The sequence below is a fragment of the Eurytemora carolleeae genome, unplaced genomic scaffold (genome assembly GCF_000591075.1).
Source record: "Eurytemora carolleeae unplaced genomic scaffold, Eaff_2.0 scaffold88, whole genome shotgun sequence".
In the NCBI taxonomy this organism is placed as follows: domain Eukaryota; kingdom Metazoa; phylum Arthropoda; class Copepoda; order Calanoida; family Temoridae; genus Eurytemora; species Eurytemora carolleeae.
Genome location: NW_019396040.1, coordinates 326,090 through 346,728, shown reverse-complemented (window position 1 = coordinate 346,728; position 20,639 = coordinate 326,090). Strand labels below are relative to the sequence as shown.

At 30.0% G+C, this 20,639-nt stretch overlaps 1 protein-coding gene across 1 annotated transcript; it reads left to right on the top strand.

Annotated features, from left to right (window-relative positions):
• The first annotated feature begins 266 nt into the window (after positions 1 to 266).
• LOC111700586 (uncharacterized) lies at positions 267 to 19,902 on the top strand. Its single transcript, XM_023471556.1, has 10 exons — positions 267 to 693; positions 1,564 to 1,616; positions 2,460 to 2,589; positions 7,008 to 7,064; positions 9,121 to 9,216; positions 14,172 to 14,293; positions 15,386 to 15,494; positions 16,664 to 16,732; positions 17,753 to 17,835; positions 19,628 to 19,902. Exons 1-10 carry the CDS (start codon positions 595 to 597, stop codon positions 19,662 to 19,664), a joined length of 855 nt encoding a protein of 284 aa, XP_023327324.1. The 5' UTR covers positions 267 to 594; the 3' UTR covers positions 19,665 to 19,902.
• The last annotated feature ends 737 nt before the right edge of the window (positions 19,903 to 20,639 follow it).

The window sequence follows — 20,639 nt, the reverse complement described above, 5'->3', positions numbered from 1 at the left end:
CAATGTACAACGTAGTTTATATAGGTATGTTCAAACTGCATTTATTAAAGGGTTGGGAGAGGGGTGGTAAGGTTGTATTTACTCTGCACTGCAGATTGATTAAAAAATTTATTCATTCGCCAAAACTTAAAATATTCTAAACTATTGGAAATAGATTGTAATACAAACTATTTTATACAAAAACATGTAGCATACTTAATATACGTTAAATGAAAATTTATGCGTAAACTAGGATATTTAAAATTAAATTCAAAGTCGTGTTTATGTATATATCAACATCTTCCTTCGCGATATTATATTCTTCGTAAAATATATTTAGCAAAAAGATAATTGATAAAATTAACGGGCTTTTGGGGTTGATGAGTACCATTTGATTGTGAGCAAATTTTAGTAGAAAGATTTTACACCCCTGGTTTATTGCAAGCATGTGTTTGAAGATTGCGTGCACGCTAGCACCGTGAGCCCGTACATTCGAACTACGCTGCTAGTAGTAGTGAATCAACCAGTGAGTTTGACGCGCGTGTATATTCACGCGCGCCGGGATGCGTCAATAATAAAGATTTGAACTGTGAACACGTGAAAAAATTGATAAATATGACTCCTCGACCTAAACCCTCCCCCCATAGGTTGGGTCCCCCACCACAGCTCACAAGTCTTAAAGTGCCAGAAATCAAACAAAGATTTGAAAAGAAGGTAAATAAAGTATGCATAAAATGAAATATAAAGCTATTAAGCGAAAGTTTAAAAGGACTGTCAACCTTAACTCAAACCTTTCCTTAAGCATAGTTTGCCGGTAATAAATCCAAACCTTAAAGAGATTGTCGAAGTAGTTTTCCAAGAGTTATCTGCCCAATTCAAACACTTCCCATTAAACCCTTGAATTTCTTTGTTTTTCTATCATAAAATTCGTCAAATTCATTAAACTGCGGACTTTTGTAAAGAATCTGACATTTTTAAAATTTTAGATAGAAAAGAAATGATTTCTTCTGTTTTCTCAGACAAAGGTTTAAAGGGTACCATTGTGAATCTGACATGGAACTCTTTATATACCTAATACGGTACAATTGAACTTTAGTTTTTCTTAATTCAGCAGTCTAATATTTAAAGTATCATGCAGCTGCAAAGAGAAAATGTTGTCCGTATTACATAATCTGATATTTCACATTATCAATTGTTCCGCTAGCGACACTTAATCAAATAGTTATAACATTTAATTTAAATTGCCTCACAGCAGCTTTATGTACTGATATGAATACGTCTAAGATAGTGGTATCAAACAACTGCCGGGCCAATATTTTGAATAATTGTTGTTTGGCATCAGAAGCTCATGTAATGATTTTGTAACGATTATTATTTAATCAGGCATATTCAACATCCGTATTCAGTGCCGCGCACAACAACAATTTGAAACTTGATAACTTAATCTAAAGCGCTATACGAAGCAATTTCAAACAAGAAACAACATATTCATTTCCTAATTTAAAAGCCTAGAAAAAATATAAATGGTTCACCATCTCAACATTGTTTCGGGCGACATCCAATTTTTAAATTTTATTTTTTTAGGTTCAGCCAAAACTTCAAGAAATCTTTTCTTCACATGCCAAAATCATTGCCAGGTAAATTCATACTTTTTGCATTATATGTTTTAATTTTCATTTTTATTGAAAGAAAAATTCATTCGTTTTCTTCATTTATTATTTAAAAACTATTTAAAAAGTTTTTAAAGATGTAAAATGTTGCACCATTGAACTTCAGACATATTTACAGTGCAGATTTTACGCTTTGTTTGTAAATGTCGTACACTCTTTGGGAACATGACTATATTGACAAAGTTCTCACAATTTAAAGATATTAAACCAAATAAGAAATATTCAATACCAGTAGTGTATGTGTCTTTCTAAAAATAATAAAAGGAACACAAAATTGTCATATTTGCTTGATACTAACCGTATAAATGATGTGTTTTGTGCTAAGAATCGTTAAACGTGTTTTAATAATTTTAAGATTTGTAAGGGACGGTTAAGGAACGGTTAAGGGACTGTTAAGGTTAAATAAAATCTGAAGCCTAAAAATTGTAGGAATTGATCGCAATGAATTTTAGTTCTATTTAATGTCCCTGTCGAGTCTCGAGAAATTGATATAAAACTTGTCAGAGTTATACAAAAACTCCTCGAGAATAATTTTAATCGCGATAAACTCCTAAAAATGTTAGGCTTAAGCCTATACCCAATTTCATTTTACCTTAACAGTCCCTTTAAGATATTGATTTTTTCTAAACAGTCTGTAGATAAACTAACACACCATTTCCATATTTTGTTGATTTAGATGAAGGTTACATTTGTTGATCTGTAGATCATTTACATTTCAATGCAACATATTTTTATCTCAATTTTTAAAAGTGCTATTGTTAGTTGTGTGCATTAATGTAAAGCATTCTTTGATAAGGTTTTTTTATTAAGATGGTTTCACACGAAGTTCAGTTGGAGAAGATTTCTAATGTCCTGGATGATATTATTGATCGCTAGCAAAATGGTTCTTCTTGCACTCACCTATCAGTACTTTAGCCTGACATCTCTGCTGTCTTTGCAGGTAAAAACAGAAGAATACAATATCAGATCATTAACAAATTTTTTTTCATTTTGTTCATTCACAAAATTTTGACGCTTTACACATTAATCAATGTATACGTTATTTTTGCTTCAATAAAATTTTGAAATTTTGATATTTAAAATTGTAATTAAATGGAGAAAAACTTAATTCACAGTTTAGCTTTATATATTTAAAAAAATTAAACATTGCAAAGATATAGATTTTTAAAAAAATTTTCAGAAAAATAATAATCATTTCTAGTCTGGGGCTATAGAATAAACATTAATATATAATTAGTAAATGTATTGTTTATAAAGCATATTGAATATTTCATTCAACGGTTCGGAACTGCTCGACTGATCAAAATGCACTTAAATTAAGTTTAATCTATTTCAAATTATCTTTTGTTTATTTCTTGTAATTTACACAATACAATAAAAATGGCGGGATATTATTAGTTGAATTAAAGATATTAGGTTAATTAAAGATATTAGGTTTTTACATTATGTAGAGTATGCCAATATTAAAGAACATTGAAATCAGATTGGGTGATATATCCATCAGATAAATTCATATACATAGAGCTGCATATTTTACACTAGTACCTCTCCACCTCAAAGTATGTATAAGGAGACAATACAATAAGTATTGTTCTTCCCTCAACAAGATGTTGAATAACAGAATGTTCATGATTACGGTCTCCTGAAAAATTGTGCAGGGTGCTTTGAGCCGCACTTCTATTGTTAAAGTTTTTTTTTTATTTTAGTGCCATATTATTTTTATTCTTGTAAAATTAATAAATAACGAATTAGATTTTTAATTTTAAAATCCTGCATCTATAAACAAGCAATCTCAAACATTGTACAAGTAGACAGCTTTGCGGTTTACTCAGGGCTGAGAACGAGAATGAAGTAAAGGAACAATTACTGACCAGATATGGTTTATTTAACAATACTAGACACTAACAAAACAACAAAGCAACATCATAACAACATACAAGTTCGAATAACAATATAATTAGATATAAACCTAACGGAAAAAAAATTTATGATTATGCCTTATGATAGGTATTTACCTCATTATCTTATTTAGATCAGAGTGTTCAATCGTTTGCAAACACAAGAAATTAAATAGTTTGTTTTTGCACCCTGTAGCATAAAATGGTTTTTAGAATTCTGAGAAGAAAATCATAAAATTGGATCTTGAATATCATGGTTCAACCATAACTCTTTAGCTTGAACCGGTGCACAAGAGCACTTCTCTGCGTCTGCGTGGTTCAGCTACATCTCGCTTTTCGTAAAATCTGGTTCCCGGAAAAATATATTTGTATGGGAAAATAAGGAAATATACTCTTACTCGTAAATATTTAAAGTTTTCATGTTTGATTATTTTCTGAACGGTAGGTTTGGAAATGAATACAATACACTAATAATTTGTGTGTGGATGCTTCATGGGGTCATATAATTCCCATGAAATCTGCGTGAGAAAATGAAGAGAAATGAAATTTTTAAGAAAAAAACTTTTTACATTTTACACATTTTTCTGTCCATGCTGTAAATAATATAGACTGCACATTTAGGATTTGTCGCTTTACTTTAATATATTGGTTTTTAAACTATTATAAACCATATTTTTTTGTTGAGGTTGCATAGTTTATATCTAAAACGTTCTTTGAAAGATTTATCGATTCTAGTGCTCGGGCATACAGGCCCGTAACCAGGATTTTTCCAGGGGGGTGCACAGTAGCGCGGCGCAGGGAAAAATTTTTTCAGTTTTTTTTTTAAAAGCAATGCTTGGTTTGTTTTACAGTGGTAAAAGTTTTTCTTTATTACATTGTCAATGTACGCTATAAAGACTAACCTTTTTAACAAGTGTATTTAAGCTTTTAAGGGTTACATTTTAGTGTCTGAAACTTTTCAGTTTACATATACAATGTACATAAAAAATAAATGAATGGTACTTTAGCTTAAGGAAAAAATTCATTATTTTAAATCAAGGCTTCTTGTCCCTCGGCCTCATCATGATATTATGAAGATGAATAAAAAATAAAATTTCTAATATTTTGTTTAAAAGAGTTTATTTATTGACATTGAGACATTGAGACATTCTTAGTGAATTTTTGAGTACTCAAAAAACCCCTTCTACTTTGATTAAAAATGACAAATATCCTCGCTTAAAATAATGGTTTTGAAACTCCCAAAAATGGCTATTATATTCCAAATTAAATGGATGAATTTTTTCCTTTTAACCAACTGTTCAAACTGTAACTAGATTTTAGAAAATTATGAGAAACAATTTCTTTTATATGGGACTGGGGGGGGGGTGCAAATTCGTCATTGCACCCCCTTTCAGAAGAGAGGGGGGTGCACCTGCACCCTTGCACCCCCCCCCCTGGTTATGGGCCTGCGGGCACGCGTTTTAGGAAGATAATTTAATTTAAATTCATGTTTATATTTGGATAAATATTTGTAATAGGACCGCGTGATTACTTCATTTAATAATTTTTAGAACTTAAAGCGTATTTGTATTATTAAAACTTTCAAATTTCTTTAAGAATTAGATTCATGAGATAATATACATAAGCAAACAATCTCAATAAACTACCATTGACTCATCTATCCAAGTATTTTTTCGCGTTTAACATTTGAATTTGTCTTAAACGTGTTCTTACTTGGTCTAAAATACGTTTATTTAATATCGTGGCAATCTTAGATGTTCAAGGAATTAATATTTGTCTTGTAAGGATTTGGAAATTAAATGAAATTCGCACCAAAAGGGGGAAAATTCTCAAATTTGAATTGGATTTAGTGAAAAATACGATATATTGGAAGCAAAATTGGCAAAAACCTAAAATTAGAGAAATGAAATCAAATGAGAGGAAGATTATTGTGTTCACATTTTTTAAAAATAAAAAAAGATTCACATCTTTCTCGTCATTTTTCCTAAATTGAATGAATACTCGTCTAATGATGAGAGAACGATGAGTTGGTAAATTTTACGGCAGTTGTGATACAATGAAAGGGAAAGTTGAAACATTTCAATTAAAAATATTGATAATTTAAACAGATTGTACATAATTTAGATTTCAGAACCTTTATTAGGAGTTAACACATATTTTAATGTTCAGAATCTACGAATTAGGTTAGAAAAAATCAACTAACTCTCGCAATTTTTTTCCGATGTATAATAGTAAAACTTAAACGAATACAGTATTCATAATGAAATATACCATGCAGTATTTTGTGACATTTTTCACGATAACTTGAAGTCCAATTGCAAAATGCATAAGGTGTCTGTTTTAAGTTTAAAGGGCCACTTTTACTTTCTCTAGACCAGTTTTTTGGTAGGGCAGATGAATAGATTGTTGAATAGATATGTTAGGACAGAGAATGGACATATTGAGATAGATTGAAAGATAATCTTTAAACCAGCTTCAGAGAACTCTCACTTTCTACCGGACCACAGAAATAGATAGACATATAGATAGAGAGATAAATGGTCGAGATAATGTGGGTAGGGGGAAATTCGGGAAGTTGAAGAAATCAACAAAAATTGTTGATATTTTGCATAGTTAAGAACCCGGGAGAAATTGGTTGTGAAGAATATTAACCTTCCTATGGGTGCCAAATTTAAGAATTTCAAATTGAAGAAAAATTTTAGATGATTTCAAAATGTAATATTCATCACATGCGCGTATGGTTTAAATGGCAAATAAAGATGTACTGAGTTTAAGATTAAATTCTAAAGTAGCATAGGTGGTAAAGATCAACCCTTTGTTTTCCTACAGGGCATCCTTCACCCATGTAATTAATATTAAAAACACAGTAACTAATTTATTATTAACTAGGCTCGTACTGTGCTTGTAATGAGAATAGATTAGCTGGAACAAAACAATATTACAAGGACCTAAACCTATTGTTTTGTTAAAGATTAAAGATACAAATATGAATACGTAGAATGTTTAAAGCAACAAGAATTATCTATTCTCTAGGTCAACCCCTCTCTGTCCCCTTCTAAATTCCATATAAAAGGTTGCTAAATATTGCCCCACATGGTGCTTAGATTTAAAAGATTGTTCTTGTTTCTTTATTGTAACACTAGAACATTGTAAAAATCATTCTTTCCTTTCTATCATCACAATTAGAGTTTCTGAACAAATATAAAAGTCACTGAGAAAATGACAAAAAAGAACAATAAACAGAAACCATTCACTTAAAAGTTGGCGCATTTTATTTATCATTTCAGAAAATAAATGTATTTCAGTGAAATTTTTTCGTTTTTTGCAATCATCTAAAATGTCTCTGATATTGATAGAAAAAAAAACATTTTATTTAGCGAACAAAATCTTGAAAAAATGTTTTCAAAATGCTTTAAAAATGTTGAATTTAAACAGATTATTCAATTGTTCCTATTTTCAGATATTCCACGGGGTTTGGACTCTAGCCTTTGTAGTACTCACGATCATCGAATCCAAGGTACAATTATTAAAATAAATGTTTACTGCAAAGTGTACTGTATAAAGTGTACTGTACTGTAAAATGTACTGTATAAAGTGTACTGTACTGTAAAGTGTACTGCATAGGAATTCGTTTTACAGAAACTTTTAATGTTTGTTAGACTTTTAAAAGGTTTTACGACAGTAAGAGAAGGTTCCAACATTTAAAAACGTTATTCTTAGAAAGTTGCCTTTATCAAACATGCAAATCTGTTATCAAAGAAGAAAATATAAGGCAAAACGATAGTTTTTGGTTTTTTAAAACGATAGTTTTTGGTTCGTTTTCACATAGGATAACAAATTTGCAAACTTCTACAAAATATATTTTTTTTAAATGATTGAAGCTTCTACTTTTATCGTAAAACCTTAAAACTCTAAAAATGCTAAAATTTGTTGTAAAACGAAGCTAGCTAATGCCTATCCCTAAAAGTTTACAGAGGTCTATAGGTTCTTCGCACCCTTCTTCCTTTTATTAATTTTATTTTAAATAAACGTTAGTTCCTTTAGTTCCTTTAGTTCCTTCAGTTCCTAATTAGTTCCTTTAGTTCCTAATTAGTTCCTTTAGTTCCTTCAGTTCATTTAGTTCCTCTAGTTCCTCTAGTTTTCTCCAGTTCCTTTAGTTTCTTTAGTTCTTTTAGTTCCTTTAGTTCCTTCAGTTCCTTTAGTTCCTCTAGTTTCTCCAGTTCCTTTAGTTCCTTTAGTTCCTTTAGTTACTATAAATCCTTTAGTTTATTTAGTTCGTAAGTTCCTTTAGTTCCTTTAGTTCCTTTAGTTCCTTTAGTTCCTTTAGTTCCTTTAGTTCCTCTAGTTTCTACAAATCCTTTAGTTTATTTAGATTTTAAGTTCCTTTAGTTCCTTTAGTTCCTTTATTTCCTTTAGTTCCTCTAGTTACTATAAATCCTTTAGTTTATTTAGTTCTTAAGTTCCTTTAATTATCTAATATAAGAGTTCAGTTTTCTTCAATATCTATATAATCTTATGATTCGATTCCCATTTCAAATTTTAGAATTTGTGTAATTGTACGAGGAAGTATGTAAAACGACACATAATTCCCATGATAAAACCAAGACGGAATAGAGAGAAATGAAAGAGTTTATGTAAGATTGGTTGAGGGGGGAGGGGGAAGGTGGGAATGTAGGCTTCATATCATTGAGCAGTGTTTTAACAAAACATGCATACATGATAAAATACAATATGGTTTATAAACAATAGAAAAAAAACTTACTTCCTGCATTTGTATGATATGTGTTTGAATGTTTACATGTGTAAACAGAACAAGAAACATATTTAAAAAGGATAAATTAAGTTGTTCATTGTTTAATTTATCAGCTATTAATTATCTTAGCATTTATATGTGTAATTGATGTTGTAACTAAGCAAATAATTTCTCTAATTCTTATAGTTTGTAGCTTGAATATCAACTTTTAAATATAAATGGGTCTGTACACACTGCACAATGCATTTTGTTTCAAGTTTATGAGTCGTCGTTTTCGGCTGTTAAATGGGTCCCATCTGTATCATACTATTAGGATAAAGAGCGCTTCGAAATTCCTAGTGTTTATTTTAGAATTTTAACAAAAAGTTAATAAAAAAGGTTTGGTGACGTTCCCCAATCTTTTTCATAGTGTATCTCACTGAACCTCCATAAAACTAAAACTGGAAACTATCAGTATTAGATAATAGATAAACCTGTAATTAAATATCTATACTCTTTTGTATTAAATGTATCAAATTTAAACGGATGCGGTGCTAAAGCAATTTTCTATTCCTCATTTAGAAATAGGTTTCATAATTAGTTTTTAATTAGTTTAGTAATTAACAATTAAATATTTAGCCACGGGCTGAACAGTTTTATGAGTCGGGATAATTTACAAAATAAGGAGATGAACAATATAACACATAAAGAAAAGGATCAAGGTTAAGGGGATTAGAAAAATAAATGTAGTATATCAGGAACTCAATAATATTCAAACACGGCCGACATGATGCAAAAATGTTATTTCATCAACGTGACGTTTTCAGCATTCTATTTCTAGATGGTTCTCCCCAACGCCTCGTGTCTGCTAGCTGGTTACCTACCTGCTACTACAGTGCTACATATTCTTCTTATACCAAGCGACTATCCTCTAGAGGTATTTGATATATATTTTTTTTATAAATAGCTGATATTTATTTTATGTTGTATTTATGTTACATTTTTGTGCGATCTTAATCATATTCCTTGCTGTTTTTTTATATTGCTTAAAAACTATAAGGGTTAGAAAGCTAAAATTTCTTGACTTTTTCGAAATATGTTTTTTCTAAATCTCAGTATGAAAATTTAATTTTTTTACGACTGCCTGAAGGTCCAGGTCTACGGCCTGAAATAGGCATGTTTTATCTCCTAGATTAAATTTGCTTCTAATCCCACTAAAAATAGTTCAATCTTGATGATCCATAGCTTTTTTACAACACAATATGCACTTCAACTAACAGTTCTTTTGTTGAGTCAACATTAAAAAGTTATATGTTTTTGAAAAGCTGCTGAGATTATTTTCAATCAGTTTTTGCAACATTTTTAGCGCAGTTGTGCATTGATTTTTTTTGTGCAGCAATTCACAATGAGATGATATGAAAACTTTTGAATGAATTTACAGTTACTGCTGTTCTTTGCAAAATGTCCAAACTAAATGCAAAAGATGTAATTATCAGATAAATACATGTTTTTGCTTATTTGACAAATTTGAATTGGCCTATTCAAGAGCTTGTCATAAGTGCTTATCCCTATAAAGGCTGGGGGGGGCGTCAGGCGACCCCCCCCCCTTTAGAAAAAATCCTTAGAGAATAGGTATAAGGTTGAAATGCATGTTCATAGTCCAATTTTTCATGGCCTACTCAAAGAAAAAAATATTAGACCGTTAACTTTAATAGTTTGAGCGCTACGGAGGATGGAAAAAAATGACTAAAAAAGGGTAAAAAATGGAAAAAATATTTTTAAAAATAAAGTTTTTAGATCTGTAGCTTTTGTCACACAAATGTTATTGGCTATTTCATTTTTTTTACATACCGGACTTTTTTTCTGCCCTTTACCTTACCCTACAAATAAAAAAAATACTTTTTCAACAAACAATTCTTTAAATTACTATTCATTAAAAGTCACAAAATTTCACGGTGATAGTGTCAAAAATGAGAGTGCTAGGACAAAAAAAACTACAATGGGGGAACACGCATGATACCCTATGACTAGGACATTTATATATACTTTGCTTGTCTTTCTGTGTGTTTGTTTGTAAACCATAAACGTCAAAACGGCTGAACCAATTGGGTCCCATTTTTTTGTGGGACCTCACATTATCCCATGAAAGGGTTAGGGATGGTTGGAACTAAAAAAAATTGTCTTTAAAAAATTTCGATTTTCAAATGCACAAAAAAAATTTAATAAAAGATCATCATCAATTAAAAGTTGAAATAGAAGATGGACAGAAAGCGCCCTGGAAGCTATACTTATCTTATACATATGTGGATAGCTTGGTTATCAAAAGGGTCTGTGCATATGAAAGTTGTCCATTTTCATGCTCAAAAAAGTAATGCTATAAAAATATATATAGTTTGTTATATGCATATAAAAGATAACTAAAAAAATGTAACATTTACTACGTTAAACAATTAACTCTCTTTGAATTATCTAAAAATAAAATATATTTGTTGAAGTTAATTCTGCAAACCAATGAATTGCGTTTATAAAATAACCAAAAATTATTCTTTGTAAAAATATGACAGTCTTAATTCCGCTGATGTTAAATTCAAGATTTAATATAGAAGGATTTATAATATATATTACACCAATTGTATGGGGTATTCTCTAACGATTTCCTTAATTATATCCTGCTGTGACTTCCCTCTTATGTCTCATAGATAATCATCTGTTCAATAATCTCTAAAATTGATATCAAGGGTAAACATTATACAATCTAACCTCCAATTATATCTCAGTTCATTCGTTTAATGTGTCGGTGTTTCAAAATCCGGACAAATTTCATAAGAACTTGGCTCTTTAAAAGAACTGTCTACCTTGTCTCATGTGATCCTACATTAAAAAAGTTCAGTATCTGATTTCAAACGGACGGTAACTTTTAAACATTCGTATAGGATAGTAGATGAACATATCCTTGTTATTCAATAAAATGTAAATAAAATTGTTATAAATATTAATACATTTAAATTTTATAAAAAGTAAATTGTGAATTTAATGCATCAGAAACAATGAAAAAAGTGTCCTTATTTAACATCTTTTAACATCTATAAAATAAATACAAAAATCTGTTAGTGCTCTAATATTAAACAAAGCTCTAAATCCGAAGCCTATGATAAGAATAAATAATCCTGCAATGTTTTATTCTGAACCTTAACCCCGCTGAAAAGGGTTGCTGAGCTAGTGACAGCCGCTAATTTTTTATTCTTGAAACATTTATGTATGATGTTTGAAGGATTCATGTATACATTACTAGGACCAAGACGTCGAAGATATTTAATTTTACTGTTGCTTTTCATAAAAAACAACCAATTCTTAATAAATATATGTTCAATTTCCCTAATGCGCGTGCCTATAACATTACACTCACAAATACATTGTATTTGTTTGTAATGCTATATGATATCTATATATGTATAATATATTATCTATATAGCAATTAACCAGAGCAGTCTCAGTTTTTCAAAGTTTATTTATACAATTACACAATATTTCGAATTAGCTACTTTTCTTTTTAATTAATATATTTAATATAAATAGAAGAAAAGTAAAATTATGCAAAACAAAAACTGAAGTTTTATTGAACCAACATTATGTTTCATAATGATGTAAATATTAAATGTATATAACGTAACGTATAACTATCTTTATACAATACACAATATTCTTATTTTATATCTTGTCTCAGATATCAATCAAAGTCATGACACTGTTGTTATAAATCAATCAATCATATGTTATACACAAGAAGGAGAAGAATGCTGGTTGATCAAGGTTCTGTCTTAAGCACAGTAAAGGATGACTGAACCAGGAATTATTTGCATTTCTTTATATTCTCACACTTATTCCTCTTCCGCTATTGACAAACTACCTTTTTGATTTTGTAAACTTATATATATATGATATTCTTTCCTCTTCTTTCATACCTCAATTCCTTGAAACGAAAATATCTCTCTTATTTCGCCGCAGTTGACATGACTTATTTTACATTTTATTAAAAAGTTTAGATATTTGGTCACTTTTGAATAAACGTTTTTTTTCATATTTTTCGTCTTTACCTCTTCATATTTGTGATTAAAGTTTTTCCATTCTATTTTGATCTTTTACCCTGTTGCATTATATTTGCATCTAGTATATGGCCATAGATTATAGTTTGGGGCAAATTTAGGTTTATCATTTCCGCCTTCCTATTCTTATACATTTTATTTAAGAAATATTTTCCTATTTTGTATTGAGGGAGTTCATCATCTTGTCTGATCAATGATGCCCATTGCTAAGCATGAACTTGGGTAATAGATGAAGTATTTATGGTTACACATTTCCTGCACCAAGCGCATGTGTGTATAATCTATATTTACGCAAGTAAATACGTGGCTAATATATCAAACTAATGGCCCTTTTTTAATTTTTCCCAGCAGATTTGACGGGAATTTATGTATCTTAAAGTAACTGGACGCGCTTCATAATCATATTAATTGACGCAATTTGTTGGAATCTGTCTTGAGGATAGAAGACATATGTTCAGATTACGCAATGTGCTGGTTCGTATTGAATATTGATCTCTACTTAGGAAGATGTGTTGAGTATCTGCTATTTGAAATCCGTGATACACTAACACAGAAATCCAAAAGTTACAAGATCTCGCGCAAAAAATCAATGAGGATTAAGCCAATAACTTAATAAATACTAAAACTAGAACAAATTTTTTAATAGTTCTAAAATCTTTTAATGTCAAGTACATGAGTTAGTGAGGTTAAAAGACTAATGAGTTGCGACACTTTAAAATCGATCCGGGTTTTTTTTAGAGCAATTTGGATCTATGTCTATTTGGAACAACTTTAAAATATTCTGTTTGAGAAAGGTTTTGAAAATGAATTCATAAAATTTTACACTTTAAAGGATATTAAATGTTAACTATTTTTCATGATTAGGCCTAGTTTTATAATGTTTTTTAAAGAACCTCTAGATATTTGAAATATAGATAAACCTAATCGTTTTTAAATCATCCTTAAATCACGAAAACAGTTAATAATATTGTGATAAGTCATACTTAAATAATAAAACATTCACAGTCGATGTTGCCTAACAGATTAAAGTATGAATATCAATATTCTTTGATAAATGTTTATAATTCAGCATACAAAATGCAGATGGTATCTAAATCATTTGTTGCATACTTTTAAGCACCTAAAATACTAGAAGACTTTTCGCTACTAACCATCCTGAATTTCAAGGAATGAATAATATTTTACGAATTGTGAGTAATGAGGTTGTATCTATAGAATCTCTGAGGCACTGGTTGTCTGTAGGCTATTTATCATTTAGTGTTTATTAAAACCATATTTGTATGCACTTTTCAGCAAACTCACATCTGTTTTGTACTTGAACATCTGAATATTAATTATATGATATATGCGAACCATCAATCTTCATAATTAAATTCAGTACAAGCCAACATAAAATTTGAGCTCATTCTCGGCAAAATACCAAATTTTACTTAATCCAAAATTCTGTATTTAAGCTATGAATATTTTACAATGCGTATTTTTGAATTATTTAATTATTTTTTTAACGTGTCTAGCTCAATGGCCATGTCAAAAGTATAATTTTATGAATAGCAAAATTAAGTTAAACCACTTAGGTATGTTTAATTGAACTATGTCTATACTGAAGAAGTAGATCATCTAAACAGACATAGTTCAACTACCTCTCGTTATAATTTTTTCCTGGCTCAGAAAAAAAGGTTTTTTTATTCACCATAATGACTGACTTACTTCCGAAAAATGCCTAGAAATTCATTGTAGTTTCTATTCACCAAGTAACTTCAGGTCACAACAATAATGAGTGTTTGTTTAGTTTATTATAACTGATGCAATCTCTACACTGCTGGCTATAGTGACGATGTTTCTACTGCTGAGGTTGGAGTGCACCCAGATAATTGCTGATGCTGAGAAAAACTGGAAAACATCCCCTGCAAGGTAATATTTATGAAAGCAATAGGACCCTGCACTAATCTTAGAATTTTGAGGAAATATATATCTTTAATCAAAGATCGAAAAAGTGTAGAAAATCGTTAATAGTTTTCACAAATTTCCTTTTTTAAATCTAACATTTTGTTGGTTAAGTCTGAAAGGATGTTTTATTTTCAGTTTTGTTGCAAAATGGCAAGATAAGAAAATAAATTACGTTTTTGAAACCCAAAAAAAAGTTGTTGAAAGAGAAATAACAATAAAAACATGTGATTTAAAGAAATACATGAATTTTTATCCTCCCTCTACTCGATAGTATGCTGTAGTTTTTTTATAATTTGTTATTGTATTTGAAAACGGATTATATTTTTTTATAATTTGTTATTGTATTTGAAAACGGATTATATTTTTTTATAATTTGTTATTATACTGACAACTGTAGAGAGATAAATTGTGAAATGAGTAAATGGTTCCAACAAATCAACTGCATGCCTCACGATTTTGTGCTTTAGCTGGCACAATAAAATATATACATTCTCATATTTCAGCTTTATAGATGAAAAAAAAATCGACAAATATACATTCTTTCAATTATAGCAATTTTGGTAATTCATCAGATATTGAGAATATCATCTTCATTTTTTGAAGCCCCATTTAGTTTAGTCTGAAATATTCTTTTTTAAGTATTACTTAGAAGCATAAAAACATCCTTCTTTAAAATATATAAGTTTGTGGGAATTTTTGCTGGTTCATTTCCTGGTATAGGTTGTATAAATCATGAAGCATATTTTATATCAAAATATGAATATTCTTAAACTTCACGGTGCATAAATTATTATCTAGTTTAATGAATTAATCACAGAATCTTTAAATTTATTGTTCACACAAATATTTGAACAATAGGTTAATCTTGACCAAAATAATGTTTCATTTAAATTAACTTTTAAATGCCATGTATTCACACCCCGGACACATATTACACATTTTAAAGCAAGAGATGTATGTAAATGTTTTACGTATTAATGGCATTATTGGACCATGTACAAATCTATAAATCTTTCAGCTAACATGTTTCAAAATATAAATCTTTTTTTAATCTAGTGAGGCTGGAACTAACTCTACAGTGGTCTCTAGTAAAGCATCAACTCCTGAGATAGAGAGACATGTCATTCGTCCAATAGAAACTGTAGTGGCTTCACCCCAGTATCAGGTTAGTGTAGTGGCTTTACCACAGTATCAGGTTAGTGTAGTGGCTTCACTGCAGTATCAGGTTAGTGTAGTGGCTTCACCGCAGTATCAGGTTAGTGTAGTGGCTTCACTGCAGTATCAGGTTAGTGTAGTAGCTTCACCGAAGTATCAGGTTATTTTATTAGCTTCACCGCAGTATCAGGTTAGTGTAGTGGCTTCATCGCAGTATCAGGTTATTTTATTAGCTTCACCGCAGTATCAGGTTAGTGTAGTAGCTTCACCACAGTATCAGGTTAGTGTAGTAGCTTTATCGTAGTATCAGGTTAGTGTAGTAGCTTCACCGAAGTATCAGGTTATTTTATTAGCTTCACCGCAGTATCAGGTTAGTGTAGTGGCTTCACCGCAGTATCAGGTTAGTGTAGTAGCTTCACTGCAGTATCAGGTTAGTGCAGTAGCTTCACCACAGTATCAGGTTAGTGTAGTAGCTTCACCGCAGTATCAGGTTAGTGTAGTAGCTTCACCGCAGTATCAGGTAAGTGTAGTAGCTTCACCACAGTATCTGGTTACTGCATAGCTTCACCACAGTATCTGGTTACTGTAGTAGCTCCAGCAGGGTATCATGTAACTTTAGTAGCTTCACCACAGGAACATGTAACTCTATTAGCTTCAGAACAAGTATCGGGTAACTGTATTAACTTCACTACAATATCAAGTAGCTGTAGTATCTTCACCACAGTATTAGGTGACTATAGAAGCTTCACCACAGTATCTGATTACTGTAGTAGCTTAACTACAGTATCAGATTACTGTAGTAACCCACAGTATCTGGTCACTATAGTAGCTTCACTACAGTATCAGGTGACTGTAGTAGCTTTTCCACAATATCAAGTTATTTTAGTAAATTTACTGCTTTATCTCCAAAACGATATTGATTCGCCGTAGTATTGTAATATTTTTAGTGGCTTTGCCATAAATGTGGTAAGTTTAGTAGCTTTACAAATTTTGATAGTATTTGAAATGGAAGTGGGTTACCTAATAAAAATGAATTTAAAAAATAATTATTAGTTTATGTATATTTTGCCTAAAAAACTGTTTTAATAGCTTTGCTGTTTGGTGCTTTCAGCCATTATACAACAAAGAGGGTAAAATGTTAAAATGAAACGTTGCACTTGACATTTAAAATTATATCAGGTGAACTACGCCAGCATAGATGATAGAGATAGACGAGAACTCAACAATACCAATATGGGCTTTGAAGAGGTATAGAATACACTAATGTTGAAAAAAACACAAATAAAAAATTTGCCGAAAATCTATAGCAGTACATTTAATCCATGCAGTACATTTAATCTATGCAGTACATTTAATCTATGCAGTACATTTAATCTATGCAGTACATTTAATTCGCCGTTGAGTATTTCATCAGTACAGTAGAATAACTAAATCTTATAAAGATGTATTTTTTCCTATGCAATAGGTCATTCTTTTCTCAATGAATCCAATTTAGTTAAATGATTTATCAGAACCTTATCAGGAGTTTCTTATAAAGCTAAATGCCATTAGGACTGAATATATTTCTCATACAAACCAAAGAATAGTTTGAATTTTTCTGTTTTAGAAAAAAAATTAATTTCGATTTTCAGCTGGATTTCAAAAGAAAATGAGTTCTTTCCACAACAAAGGGTTTCAAATCACTATATCTTTACAACCGAATGACATTTCAAACTATGAATTATGTTAAAGCAAATCGTTTTGACCATCAGGTTTAAAAGATATAGAGATTATATAATTTGAATTTGTGACAAAAAATCAGTTCCGTTTAGATTTTTCCTTAACTTTTAAGCTTGTGTGAAATTATCATGAAGTTGAAGGTTACGAAGTAAAATTAACAATCTAAATTAATTCCCCTGAATTTATTTCTTGTCATTTTTTAAATAACAGAGTCACGTATATGATTCCATCTCTTTGTCGTAACAAAATAATTCTCCGTATAATAATCATTAAATCAATTAAGATAAATGTCTCTTTAATGATATGGGTTCAGTGGTAAATAGGGTCGTGCAATGGAGCTGTACTTAACTCTTATTAAATCTGTAAACAAGGTTTTTCGTCAACGTATCTGACATGAATTCAAGGTCCCAAGTTCAGGATTTGTGTATAATTATTTCCGTTCCATCATCTCGGTAAAAACAACTCATTTGCAAAATCTCACTACTCCTCAGCTTAGGCTGTTTTATGTATCTATATGTTTAAGGAAATTGATTGAAATATACTGTTAAGGGGATAGATCTGGAACCAATAGATTTCGAACATTTTATCGAGGAACCAGAACTCGGCAGGAATCAGATGGAGCGAATGTTTAGGTATATTGAAAATTTTAATTAAATTAATTGACAAAACCTTACGTTACCGCGTACGTGTCTATATATTTTTAACAAATGAATGAACGAGATGGTCTAGAATCCAGATTGCCTAAAATGTTGTACATAATGTACCTGCTGTGTATTTTAAATAATTTATGCATGTTCTCAAATTCACAATATCGTTTCACTACTTTTATTAAAGAAGTTGTACATTTGAGTGGGAAGTAAAGTAGATTGGATGTTTAGAAAAATTCTAAAATTGTTAAAAATAGATAATTTGTTTTACATAACTAAATACTTTGTTTTTTGTATAATAATGACCTTAATAGCGTCTACCACAAGCCACAATATATCAGCAATGTTAAATGTTAGATTGTGAATTGTGTAATTGTAATAAAACCTTTGATTTCTATCTGCAAGTAAATATGGTTTAACTATTAAGGTTTTGTTTGGCATCATGGTAAAAATACAAATTTACACGACAAAATCGGTTTTTACTAAATTTCATTTTTAAAGCTATTTTCTTGCGATTTTGCACGAAGGTCAGATTAGTGATTAACTCTAGGATCACAAAAAAAAAAAAATAAAAAAATACAACAACATTCTTCCCTCATTTTCGCGGTTTTTGAAAAAATATAGGTTTTCCTGATTTTAGGTACTCCGGTTTTTTTGATGAATTATATTTTTTTGTTTATTTTTTCATTTTTTTCTTTCTCGCCATTTTTCCCATGGAAATTGAATTTGAGGTCCTATCTTTATTTTTGAAGTTTTTTCTGTTCAAACTTTAGATTCGGATCATAATTGTGATTAACTTTTTGGACTAAAAAGAAAAATACGCAAAAAAGTTTTTCCGGTTTTTTATTTAAAAACGTATGCGCATCGAAAATCATTAAAGCAAGACAAAAAAATCATTTTGCTGTAAAAATTGCTCCAAATGAAAAAAAAGATTTCCTCCAATAGAAAAAAATCTTAAAAAGGGGTATACCACCTTTATTTTTCAGGATAATCATTTTAGATTTTGCAGGGAAACTGGAATATTATTTAGGTCTGGAATAAGTTATTGAAAATCATAAAAATCTTAAACTTTCATTTTTGGCAGATTTTTCTATTTTTTAAATCTCAAATTTTTTGCCTTTGTTACATGTGTCTAATATGTAACTCCATTATGGTCTGAGATGTTATTTTTGCCCTTCAAACAGGGACTTAAAGCATATACTTTCTTAATTCATTGTATTATTGTCATAATCGAATTCCCTTCAGTCTACCGATGTTGGAATGTTTTAGTATTTTAGTGTTTTGTTTTGGTTGCTAAAATGGTTAACAGGTTCATTAATTGGACTGACAGGATATTTTATATAGAAAAGCACTAAAATATTCCAGCCCCGTCATCAGAACAGAAAAACTTCAAAAATAAAGAACGGACCTCAAATTCAATTCAAGGGAAAATGACGGGAAGGAAAAGAAGGAGAAAATAAACAAAAAAACAATAATTCAACAAAAAAAATCAGAAGGGATATTATCTAGCATAATTCAGGCCCATTTTGTACTTAAAATCAGGAAAACCTATATTTAAAAAAAACAGCGAAAAGTGGGGTGAAATTGTTGTTGTATTTTTTATTTTTGACATTTTGAAAATGCATTCCTATAGAGTTAATTTCATGCAAAATATCAAGAATATAACTTCAAAAATAAAGGCATGGGGCCTTTTGAAAAATTTGTCTTATTTGAGGGGAAGTGTGCCCACCATCCCCTTTAAATTAAATTGTTTAAGATTAATTTAATCCTGTTGTAGTGTCAACTGTGTGGATGGTCCGGCACGAGGAAGATAGATGAAAGTTCCATTTCTCAAGAAACCTAAAAATTCAAATCTTTGTAATGTAATTTCTAGTCGTAGATTCTATATTTAACACTTTCTCATTTTCCTTGTTTAAAGATCAATAAAAAAGAATTAAAAATTGCTTTATCCAAATAAAGCGTCCTAGTTTTTCCTTTTTTATTCATCTGTTCTAAACTATACATCTAATATTATTTATTTATTATTGATAGAATAAATTAAAATTATATAAATTTTTTTTAAAAGTATGAACCAGTTAAATAATAGTTAAATAGTTAATAAAAAGTAGATGAACTACATCGTTAGATGAGGTTGGGAAAACATAATAGTTCTTAATATGTTCTTAAATTATAATGTTTAGAAAAAACAGGAGATATAAGTGTGTGGAAATCTATTTCCAATTCCAAATTCCAATTATATAACCCGAATTTCTAGTTCTATTACAAAAAGCAGTTAAGTCGCATATTCTGTTTTGTCTCCTCAGGATTCTAGTTTTCAGCTTGACATTTTGATTGAACGTGGAACCGTATATAGTTGGTTACAACATATTTGACAAACATTCAATATAAAAATGCACGTTTCAGAATTTCTAAAATTGTATTCAGAAACATTGGGTAAATACTTTATTAAAAAGCTTCAATCATAAAATTGTTAACATTTTGACGGACAATTATATATTAATATGTTCATCCAGGGACCAAGTGCAATGAATAACGAGAAGTATTTTGATTACGTAGATCATGTTAAATTACTTCTTTATCTTTACTCCAGTTCAAGATCAGAATAAGTGGTTCAACTTATGTAGTTCAACTACTACTTCAATAAATTAAGTCTTTGTCACAAATTTCATTTCCTAATCCATATATCTTTTAATATTTTAAACTATCAATTCTGTAAAATCAAATAATCTAGTTTAACAAACCATCAGGTTGCAAAGATGTAGGGCTTAAAACATTTGAGCTTTGTGGCA

Coding starts and splice junctions, on each gene's coding strand:
- LOC111700586 (XM_023471556.1), top strand. CDS start 595: ATGACTCCTCGACCTAAACCCTCCCCCCATAGGTTGGGTCCCCCACCA. Junction 9,217..14,171: donor CAAGCGACTATCCTCTAGAG/GTATTTGATATA, acceptor GTGTTTGTTTAG/TTTATTATAACTGATGCAAT. Junction 16,733..17,752: donor CCAATATGGGCTTTGAAGAG/GTATAGAATACA, acceptor TATACTGTTAAG/GGGATAGATCTGGAACCAAT.